This window comes from Ranitomeya imitator, chromosome 1 (genome assembly GCF_032444005.1).
Source record: "Ranitomeya imitator isolate aRanImi1 chromosome 1, aRanImi1.pri, whole genome shotgun sequence".
Taxonomy (NCBI): domain Eukaryota; kingdom Metazoa; phylum Chordata; class Amphibia; order Anura; family Dendrobatidae; genus Ranitomeya; species Ranitomeya imitator.
In genome coordinates, this window is record NC_091282.1 from 333,625,518 (window position 1) to 333,637,807 (window position 12,290).

Sequence of the window (12,290 nt, forward strand, 5' to 3'; positions counted from 1 at the left end):
AGGCCACGCAGTGTATTGCACAGCCCGCGCAGTGTATTGCACAGCCCGCGCAGTGTATTGCACAGCCCGCGCAGTGTATTGCACAGCCCGCGCAGTGTATTGCACAGCCCGCGCAGTGTATTGCACAGCCCGCGCAGTGTATTGCACAGCCCGCGCAGTGTATTGCACAGCCCGCGCAGTGTATTGCACAGCCCGCGCAGTACATTGCACAGCCACGTAGTAGTATATAATACAGACCACGCAGTATATAGCTATGTGGGCACCATATCCCTGTTAAAATAAAAAAAAAAAAAGAATTAAAATAAAAATTGTTATATACTCACCCTCCGTTGGTCCCCGGATCGAAGCGGTTACCAACGCTCCTCGCGCGCTCCGGTCTGAAGAGTGCATTGGGGTCTCGCGAGATGATGACGTAGCGGTCTCACGAGACCGCACATCATCATCTTGCGAGACCACAATGCATGGAGCGGTCACCGGGTCATCGCGAGGAGCGGGAAAGGCCTGTTCCTGATCCGACAGACGGTGAGTGTATAACTATTTTTTTTTTTTATTATTATTATTTTTAACATTAGATCTTTTTACTATTGATCCAAAAACACATGGGCTACTTGCATAGTGAACAAGTCTGTAGGAACCTGTCCACACCACCAAAGAACTTGAAGACCCAAAAACACACAGAGAGGTCAAAAATACTCTGTTGTAAAAAAAAGTCACAGTAAATAAGCAAGTGCTAGTCAAAAAATTAAAAAAATACAGGGTATTTAGTTAATACTTTGTTTTACAAAAAAATGTATGTTACGCTGCTCCACCAATCGCCAAGGTATACAGGTACAGGTACTATACAGATGATCAGGTTTTTGGATACATCAGATAGGGATTATATACATTAGATAGGACTGCTCTATTATGGGTATACCTTGGCGATTGGTGGAGCAGCTTAACATACATTTTTTTGCAAAAAAAAGTATTAACTAAATACCCTGTGTTTTTTTTTTTTCTTCATTTTTTGACTAGCACTTGTGTTATGTTGGCAATCCAGTGACACAGTGTGCCAGCAATCAGAGCACATACAGTGATCTGACAATAACCCAAAAACAATAGAACGAGCTCTGAGACGTGGAATCTCTGTAGACCGCAATACCTGAACCTATCCTAAACACAACTAAAGGCAGCTGTGGATTGCGCCTGTCACTACCTATGCAACTCGGCACAGCCTGAGGAGCTGACTAGCCTGAAGATGGAAAAACAAGCCTGCCTTGCCTCAGAGAAATACCCCAAAGGAAAAGGCAGCCCCCCACATATAATAACTGTTAGCAAGATGAAAAGACAAACGTAGGGATGAAATAGATTCAGCAAAGTGAGGCCCGATATTCTAGATAGAGCGAGGATAGCAAAGAGAACTTTGCAGTCTACAAAAAACCCTAAAGCAAAAAACCACGCAAAGGGGGCAAAAAGACCCACCGTGCCGAACTAACGGCACGGCGGTGCACCCTTTGTGTCTCAGAGCTTCCAGCAAAAACGAATAGACAAGCTGGACAGAAAAAGTAGCAACAAAAGCAAAGAAGCACTTATCTAAGCAGAGCAGCAGGCCACAGGAAAGATCCAGAAGCTCAGGTCCAACACTGGAACATTGACAAGGTGCAAGTAAGACAGAATCAGGTGGAGTTAAATAACAAAGCAGCCAACGAGCTCACCAGAACACCTGAGGGAGGAAGCTCAGAAGCTGCAGTACCACTTGTGACCACAAGAGTGAATTCAGCCACAGAATTCACAACAGTACCCCCCCCTTGAGGAGGGGTCACCAAACCCTCACCAGAGCCCCCAGGCCGACCAGGATGAGCCACATGAAAGGCACGAACAAGATCTGGAGCATGGACATCAGAGGCAAAAACGCAGGAATTATCTTCCTGAGCATAACCCTTCCATTTAACCAGATACTGGAGTTTCCGTCTAGAAACACGAGAATCCAAAATTTTCTCCACAATATACTCCAATTCCCCCTCCAACAAAACCGGGGCAGGAGGCTCAACAGATGGAACCATAGGTGCCACGTATCTCCGCAACAACGACCTATGGAATACATTATGTATGGAAAAGGAGTCTGGGAGGGTCAGACGAAAAGACACAGGATTGAGAACCTCAGAAATCCTATACGGACCAATAAAACGAGGTTTAAATTTAGGAGAGGAAACCTTCATAGGAATATGACGAGAAGATAACCAAACCAGATCCCCCAACACGAAGTCGGGGACCCACACGGCGTCTGCGATTAGCGAAAAGTTGAGCCTTCTCCTGGGACAAGGTCAAATTGTCCACTACCTGAGTCCAGATCTGCTGCAACCTGTCCACCACAGAATCCACACCAGGACAGTCCGAAGACTCAACCTGTCCTGAAGAGAAACGAGGATGGAACAGAGAATTGCAGAAAAATGGAGAGACCAAGGTAGCCGAGCTGGCCCGATTATTAAGGGCGAACTCAGCCAACGGCAAAAAGGACACCCAATCATCCTAGTCTGCAGAAACAAAACATCTCAGATATGTCTCCAAGGTCTGATTGGTTCGTTCGGTCTGGCCATTAGTCTGAGGATGGAAAGCCGAGGAAAAAGACAGGTCAATGCCCATCCTACCACAAAAGGCTCGCCAAAACCTCGAAACAAACTGGGAACCTCTGTCAGAAACAATATTCTCAGGAATGCCATGCAAACGAACCACATGCTGGAAGAACAAAGGCACCAAATCAGAGGAGGAAGGCAATTTAACCAAGGGCACCAGATGGACCATTTTAGAAAAGCGATCAGACCACCCAAATGACTGACATCTTTTGAGAAACGGGAAGGTCAGAAATGAAATCCATCGAAATATGTGTCCAAGGCCTCTTTGGGACCGGCAAGGGCAAAAGCAACCCACTGGCACGTGAACAGCAGGGCTTAGCCCTAGCACAAATCCCACAGGACTGCACAAAAGTACGTACATCCCGTGACAGAGATGGCCACCAGAAGGATCTAGCCACTAACTCTCTGGTACCAAATATTCCAGGATGACCAGCCAACACCGAACAATGAAGTTCAGAGATAACTTTAGTAGTCCACCTATCAGGGACGAACAGTTTCTCCGCCGGACAACGATCAGGTTTATTCGCCTGAAATTTTTGCAACACTCGCCGCAAATCAGGGGAGATGGCAGACACAATGACTCCTTCCTTGAGGATACTCGCCGGCTCAGATGAACCCGGAGAGTCAGGCACAAAACTCCTAGACAGAGCATCCGCCTTCACATTTTTCGAGCCCGGAAGGTACGAAATCACAAAATCGAAGCGGCAAAAAATAACGACCAACGGGCCTGTCTAGGATTCAAGCGCTTGGCAGACTCGAGATAAGTAAGGTTCTTATGATCAGTCAATACCACCACGCGATGCTTAGCTCCTTCAAGCCAATGACGCCATTCCTCGAATGCCCACTTCATGGCCAGCAACTCTCGGTTGCTCACATCATAATTACGCTCAGCAGCCGAAAACTTCCTGGAAAAGAAAGCACATGGTTTCAACACTGAGCAACCAGAACCTCTCTGTGACAAAACCGCCCCTGCTCCAATCTCAGAAGCATCAACCTCGACCTGGAACGGAAGAGAAACATCTGGTTGACACAACACAGGGGCAGAACAAAAACGATGCTTCAACTCCTGAAAAGCTTCCACAGCAGCAGAAGACCAATTAACCAAATCAGCACCCTTCTTGGTCAAATCGGTCAATGGTTTGGCAATGCTAGAAAAATTACAGATGAAGCGACGATAAAAATTAGCAAAGCCCAGGAATTTTTGCAGACTTTTCAGAGATGTCGGCTGAGTCCAATCCTGGATGGCTTGGACCTTAACCGGATCATCTCGATAGTAGAAGGGGAAAAGATGAACCCCAAAAATGAAACTTTCTGCACACCGAAGAGACACTTTGATCCCTTCACAAACAAAGAATTAGCACGCAGGACCTGGAAAACCATTCTGACCTGCTTCACATGAGAGTCCCAATCATCTGAGAAGATCAAAATGTCATCCAAGTAAACAATCAGGAATTTATCCAGATACTCACGGAAGATGTCATGCATAAAAGACTGAAACACAGATGGAGCATTGGCAAGTCCGAACGGCATCACTAGATACTCAAAATGACCCTCGGGCGTATTAAATGCAGTTTTCCATTCATCTCCTTGCCTGATTCTCACCAGATTATACGCACCACGAAGATCTATCTTAGTGAACCAACTAGCCCCCTTAATCCGAGCAAACAAGTCAGATAACAATGGCAAGGGATACTGAAATTTAACAGTGATCTTATTAAGAAGGCGGTAATCAATACATGGTCTCAGCGAACCATCCTTCTTGGCCACAAAAAAGAACCCTGCTCCCAGTGGTGATGATGATGGGCGAATATGTCCCTTCTCCAGGGATTCCTTCACATAACTGCGCATAGCGGCGTGTTCAGGCACGGATAAATTAAATAATCGACCTTTAGGGAATTTACTACCAGGAATCAAATTGATAGCACAATCACAATCCCTATGCGGAGGTAGGGCATCGGACTTGGGCTCTTCAAATACATCCTGATAATCAGACAAGAACTCTGGGACCTCAGGAGTGGATGACGAAATAGACAAAAATGGAACATCACCATGTACCCCCTGACAACCCCAGCTGGATACCGACATAGAGTTCCAATCCAATACTGGATTATGGGTTTGCAGCCATGGCAACCCCAACACGACCACATCATGCAGATTATGTATCACCAGAAAGCGAATAACTTCCTGATGTGCAGGAGCCATGCACATGGTCAGCTGGGTCCAGTGCTGAGGTTTATTCTTGGCCAAAGGTGTAGCATCAATTCCTCTCAACGGAATAGGACACCGCAAAGGCTCCAAGAAAAACCCACAACGTTTAGCATAATCCAAATCCATCAGATTCAGGGCAGCGCCTGAATCCACAAACGCCATGACAGAATACGATGACAAAGAGCATATCAAGGTAATGGACAGAAGGAATTTGGATTGTACAGTACCAATGACGGCAGACCTATAGAACCGCTTAGTGCGCTTAGGACAATCAGAAATAGCATGAGTAGAATCACCACAGTAGAAACACAGACCATTCAGACGTCTGTGTTCTTGCCGTTCAACTCTGGTCATAGTCCTATCGCACTGCATAGGCTCAGGTTTAATCTTAGACAATACCGCCAAATGGTGCACAGATTTACGCTCGCGCAAGCGTCGACCGATCTGAATGGCCAAAGACATAGACTCATTCAAACCAGCAGGCATAGGAAAACCCACCATGACATCCTTAAGAGCCTCAGAGAGACCCTTTCTGAACAAAGCTGCCAGCGCAGATTCATTCCACAGAGTGAGTACTGACCACTTCCTAAATTTCTGACAATATACTTCTATATCATCCTGACCCTGGCACAAAGCCAGCAAATTTTTCTCAGCCTGATCCACTGAATTAGGCTCATCGTAAAGCAATCCGAGCGCCAGGAAAAACGCATTGACATTACTCAATGCAGGGTCTCCTGGTGCAAGAGAAAATGCCCAGTCCTGAGGGTCGCCGCGCAAAAAAGAAATAATAATCAAAACCTGTTGAATAGGATTACCAGAAGAATGAGGTTTCAAGGCCAGAAATAGCTTACAATTATTTTTGAAATTAAGAAACTTAGTTCTATCACCAAAAAACAAATCAGGAATAGGAATTCTTGGTTCTAAGATAGATTTCTGATCAATAGTATCTTGAATCCTTTGTACATTTGTAACGAGATTATCCATTGAAGAGCACAGACCCTGAATATCCATGTCCACACCTGTGTCCTGAAACACCCAAATGTCTAGGGGAAAAAAAAGACTGAACACAGAGCTGAGAAAAAAAAATGATGTCAGAACTTCTTTTTTCCCTCTATTGAGAATCATTAGGTTGGCTCCTTGTACTGTTATGTTGGCAATCCAGTGACACAGTGTGCCAGCAATCAGAGCACATACAGTGATCTGACAATAACCCAAAAACAATAGAACGAGCTCTGAGACGTGGAATCTCTGTAGACCGCAATACCTGAACCTATCCTAAACACAACTAAAGGCAGCTGTGGATTGCGCCTGTCACTACCTATGCAACTCGGCACAGCCTGAGGAGATGACTAGCCTGAAGATAGAAAAACAAGCCTGCCTTGCCTCAGAGAAATACCCCAAAGGAAAAGGCAGCCCCCCACATATAATGACTGTTAGCAAGATGAAAAGACAAACGTAGGGATGAAATAGATTCAGCAAAGTGAGGCCCGATATTCTAGATAGAGCGAGGATAGCAAAGAGAACTTTGCAGTCTACAAAAAACCCTAAAGCAAAAAACCACGCAAAGGGGGCAAAAAGACCCACCGTGCCAAACTAACGGCACGGCGGTGCACCCTTTGTGTCTCAGAGCTTCCAGCAAAAACGAATAGACAAGCTGGACAGAAAAAGTAGCAACAAAAGCAAAGAAGCACTTATCTAAGCAGAGCAGCAGGCCACAGGAAAGATCCAGAAGCTCAGGTCCAACACTGGAACATTGACAAGGAGCAAGGAAGACAGAATCAGGTGGAGTTAAATAACAAAGCAGCCAACGAGCTCACCAGAACACCTGAGGGAGGAAGCTCAGAAGCTGCAGTACCACTTGTGACCACAGGAGTGAATTCAGCCACAGAATTCACAACACACTTGCTTATTTACTGTGACTTTTTTACAACAGAGTATTTTTTACCTCTCTGTGCGTTTTTGTGTCTTTTTACTATTGATGCAGCATAGGCAGCATGAATAGTAAAATGTTGGTCACACAGGGTTAATAGCAGCGTTAACCGAGTGCGTTACACCATGGTCAATGCTGCCATTAACACTGTGTGAGTACGGAGCGGGCACTGACTGCGGGGAGGAAGGAGCAGCCATTTTTCTGCCGGACTGTGCCTGTCGCTGATTGGTCGTGGCAAAACATCCATGACCAATCAGCGACTTGGATTTCCATGACAGACAGAGGCCGCGACCAATGAATATCCGTGACAGACAGACAGACGGAAGTGACCCTTAAGGTACCGTTACACCAACGATCACGACCAGCGATACGACCTGGCCGTGATCGTTGGTAAGTCGTTGTGTGGTCGCTGGGGAGCTGTCACACAGACAGCTCTCTCCAGCGACCAACGATCAGGGAAAAGACTTCGGCATCGTTGAAACTGTCTTCAACGATGCCAAAGTCCCTGGGTAACCAGGGTAAATATGGGTTACTAAGCGCAGGGCCGCGCTTAGTAACCCGATATTTACCCTGGTTACCATTGTAAAAGTTAAAAAAAAAACCAGTACATACTCACTCACATTCCGATGTCTGTCACGTCCCCCGGCGTCAGCTTCCCGCACTGTCATCGCCGGCCGGCTGTAAAGCAGAGCACAGCGGTGACATCATGAACACATCGCTGGATCGGCGTCACACACGCCGATTCAGCGATGACAGCGGGTGATCAGCGACCAAAAAAGGTCCTGATCATTCCCCAGCGACCAACGATCTCCCAGCAGGGGCCTGATCGTTGGTCGCTGTCACGCATAACGATTTAGTTAACGATATCGTTGCTACGTCATAAAAAGCAACGATATCGTTAACAAAATCGTTGTGTGAAGGTACCATTAGACAATTATAGTAGATTATGTCCAATTTGCCTTGACTGTGTCTGGGTTTTAGGAGAGTTTCACACAGCCTGAAGCACTCGGCTCTCATGCAGCACTACTTACACTAGGATACAATTGCATATGTCTTGAGTTTTTCGTATTGTATGAACTGGTTCACAACAAGATTTCTTGAATCATTTGTTAGTTATATCAACAGTTTACTTTTACTTTTTATGTTTTCTAATGACTCCTTCATGGGCATCTTCTAGATTCATTACAAGGGTTTACTCTCAAAGTCAACCTGTGCCTGTCACCAGCTAATCTCTCAAGCCCTATTCCAATACAACTGTCTCATTTACACGGAGTTATGCGAGTGCTCTGGTGTCGGGGATCCTCATCTATAAAGCATGTGATCCTTTGCAGATACATTTCTCTGTGACTTTTCAAATGTAGAAAAAAAATGTAGATAAAGATCATGATTCCGATATACGTATCACTTAAAACAAGGTTTTTCTTTTTAATTTTTTATAAGAGATCAAAATGACTTGGTAGACAAAATCCAGAATGTTAGCAACATAACATTGTTAATGTGTACAAAAAATGTGAATATACAAACTCCTAAGTAATAAACAGTGGTCAAAGCATATGCACAAACATACATGTGCCAGTTCATAGTTATATGGCAAGTCCTCTTACTCATTACCCATAGTATTCTGCAGTCTGCAAAGTTACTACAAAAACATGGTTCCCAACTCGCGTATCACGTGTTTAGATCTCGCTTCCTCGGGGGTCTCCAGAGAACCGCAAAACGTGCATTGGCGACTATGTTTTCCTAACTTTGCGTCAAGCTCCTCGTTTTGTTACTGTAAATATCTCTTGTGGAGATAGTGAAGTGTTACCCTACAAACCGTTATGAGCTTGTTTTCGTGTGTGTGTCGAATATATATATATATATATATATATATATATATATATATATATATATATATATATATATATATATATATATATTATTGTCTTCTAATAAAACTTTTCTGCATAACCCATACAAACTGGATGACAAGGGGGAGTAGAAACATTAATTACCCAAAACTTTGGACACTTTTTTAATATTCTATTTCTTGTCCCTGTTTGGCCACCATTCAGTACTCTAGGAAAGCTGGTAACAGTTGTAATAATGGCCCTCTCTTCCAAAAACTGATATATTTAAGAGCTATCTGAACTGCCATTTCTTAAGTCTCTAAACACCAGTGCACTTTCCTAATTGAGATTTGCTAGAACAGATTTCCAGGTACTGCCATGTGTGTATCGGAGTAGGTTATTGTGCATGCACTTGTGTGACAGGTTAACCGATGACATAAAACGATTACATCTGCATCAAGTGTCTGCGAGGTACAGATTATCAGGCTGCGATAAGCAAGCCAAGCAAACCGGTCACTTGATGCCCATCAGCCTTTCTCTTTGTGGAGATGCCTGATCAAGTAACTATCTTTTGTTACAGACGCCACAAAAATAATGAAATAAATTTGATACCGTAGGCCATTCCATTCTGACCCGAAGCTGCAGAAATTAGGATTCGTCTCATTATTTATTCAGGTGCCGACGGCTGCACTTTGTGACTCGGCTCACTAGGTATTTTTCCACTGTTGTGGGACGTCAAGACTTTGTCTCAAATATCACGGTAAAGATTAGGGGTGTGAAAGCAGCCAAGGGGGTTGGAAGCCTAGAAACTAATGGCTGATGAAACCAGCTCAGACTAAAGCTATGCATTTCCTTGTGATGTTTGCCTCTGCAGGTTTCACTTTACCTTACCTTTAAATTGAATCTGTCAGTAGGATCACCCCTCCTAAGCCATCTATATGGGCATGTAGGTCATAGGAAGCTGAATATAATGATACCTTGATATCTACGATCTGATGTACTCCAGAGAAATCGACATTTTTCTTATATGTAAATGAGCTGTTTCCAGGATATGGGCCAAACACTGATCTGCCTCCAGAGCTTATTCATGAAGGGAGAGTTACCAGTGTGATATGTAACATTGATCTCACTGCAGAGCTGTGTGTGATTATACCAGACACATCCGCAGGTTCCTCTGAGCTTCCATCTCAGACAGGGTAGTAATATCGTTACAATGCAGCAGAGCTGTGAGAGCTGCAGCTGTGAACCTGTTAGGCAAAGTTCAGTTTTACTGTTCTGTGTTAGTTACATGTCTCGCATTGGTAACTGGTCATTGGGAGGCAGTGCCACTGAGCTTAGTGATTGGTTGCAGCACTGATGTGTACTGTAGTCATGATTTTTACTGGCTGCAGCAGGTACAAAAACCAGAGCAGCGACCGTGAGACACCGCTGGACCTGGGGAGGAAGAGCTACAGCAGTGTGTTGTATACATCCTGAAATGCTGATGCTGAGAGAAGTTTCTCCTGGAAAATGCTTTAACACCCAATCGGTTTCCTCTTCATGCAGCCATGCTTTCACTTTAATAAGCTGGCGGGGCATACTAGCAAATTATGCGGCTAATGCTTTGGGCTATACTAAATATGTGATGTTGTGCATTTACCTAAAATGCAACTACGACAGATTTCCTCCACATTAAGTGTATAGTGTGTATTCCTCAACCATGTACGATGCCAAAGACACAAATTCCCAACATTAGCCCCGCTACAGTATATCTTGCCTTGCCAGTTTCCTCTTGGAGGCATTGGGTGCACATCCAGTGATGATATTCCAGTAATTTGAGGAATTTTATGGTTGCCCACCAGAAGTAAATCTAGCATTAACTTCAATCATGACAAATGTATTTGTTTTCAAATGTATCATTGAATAAGTTGATCTACTTTGTGTTTTCAGACTGCCTTGGATCCGCTATTTTCTCCCCAATCAAGGCTGATATTACAGGCAACATCACGGTAATGTCTGTGGTTTTTATTTAGTTTTTGTCTTATTTCTTCTTGTGCTTTTTTTTTTTTTTAAGTCCTTAAATTCAATGCTCACTTTCACGATGTCTCCTGACTCCAGTACATTTCCTCTGTTCTCACCCTATTTCTCTTATAGTCTTCCTATAATGTGAGAAATGTTAGCAATGGTTTCCCTTAAAATTGGGGGAATTTTGGTTCTTTCTAAACATAATCCTCATAATAAAAGGGTTGGATTTCGGATCATTGCTGCTTTCATGGTATCTGGACTCTCCCATTCATCTATGTGCTCCATTCACTTATAGTTCCTTGGGAATAGAATAAAAACAACTGGATAAAATGTTGTTACATATATATTCCTAAATACATCTTTTAATTAGCTTTCTTCTTAGGGAAGAAAGAACTAATACAATTAAAATGGCCACAGTCCTGTTACACGAACGGAAACATGTCTTAGAACAAGTGCCTTTGAGCATGTGCAGTACGAAACTCCTCTCCCTCCCTTCATGTGTAAGAATGTCCTTCATTACTAGAGATACAAGGGGTACTGAGGTAAGAAGAGGCCGCTTGCATTATTGCCCATCTTTTCTGATCTAATACTGGAGATAGCAGGAATGTTGAGATAAGAAGAAGCTGCTCACACTGCTGTCCACCCTGTCTTTCTGATCTAATACTGAAGAGATCAGCGGTGCTGAGGTAAGAAGAGGCTGCTCACACTGCTGTCCACCTGTCGTTCTGATCTAATACTGAAGAGATCAGCAGTGCCGAGGTAAGAGGCTGCTCACACTGCTGTCCACCCTGACTTTCTGATCTAATACTGAAGAGATTGGCGGTACCGAGGTAAGATGCTGCTCACACTGCTGTCCACCCTGTGTTTCTGATGGAATACTGGAGATAGCAGGAATGTTGAGATAAGAAGAGGCTGCTCACACTGCTGCCCACCCTGTCTTTCTGATCTAATACTGAAGAGATCAGCGGTGCTGAGGTAAGAGGCTGCTCACACTGCTGTCCACCTTGTCTTTCTGATCTAATACTGAAGAGATCAGCGGTGCTGAGGTAAGAGGCTGCTCACACTGCTGTCCACAATGTGTTTCTGATGCAATACTTGAGATACCTGGAGTGCAGAGGTAAGAAGCTGCTCACACTTTATCCTGTCTTTCTGAATGACATTACATGGTATAGATATCGCCGGGTCACTCCAGTGGAGTTTCCTACTGCACATGCTCACAGGCACCTATCTTAACATTGTAGGACAGGTTTCTTTCAGTGTGAAAAGGCAGAGCCCTTTTTAAGTCTATGCAGATGATCTCGCTAGAGGAAACTATTCTGATATGCTGATTTTAATTTATGACATATCTTTCAGTTATTTTTCTTCTATTCTCAGAGAACCTTTTTAATTGAAGCTATGTTGCAGTTTCCTGCACTCTACCATCATGCAGCTATTCAGGAAAAATACGTTATCAAATTCTTGGATGACTTATCCCAGTGATTAGTGATGAGTGAGTGTGCTCGTTGCTCGGGTTTCCCTGAGCACACGCTGGTGTTCTCCGAGTATTTGGGCGTGCTCGGAGATTTAGTTTGTGTTGCCGCAGTTGCATGATTTGTGGCTGCTAGACAGCCTGAATACATGTGGGAATTCCCTAACAAACTGGCAATCCCTGCATGTGTTCAGGTTGTCTAACAGCCACAAATCATGCAGCTGCGGCGACACAATCTA

At 44.1% G+C, this 12,290-nt stretch overlaps 1 protein-coding gene across 1 annotated transcript in view; it reads left to right on the forward strand.

The window, feature by feature from the left end:
* The window catches only part of GLTP (glycolipid transfer protein), a 94,887-nt gene that overhangs the window by 57,947 nt on the left and 24,650 nt on the right, over positions 1–12,290 (forward strand). The window contains exon 2 of the mRNA XM_069759342.1: positions 10,509–10,567. Coding sequence (XP_069615443.1) covers positions 10,509–10,567 — 59 coding nt within the window. The remainder of the gene's footprint in view (positions 1–10,508; positions 10,568–12,290) is intronic.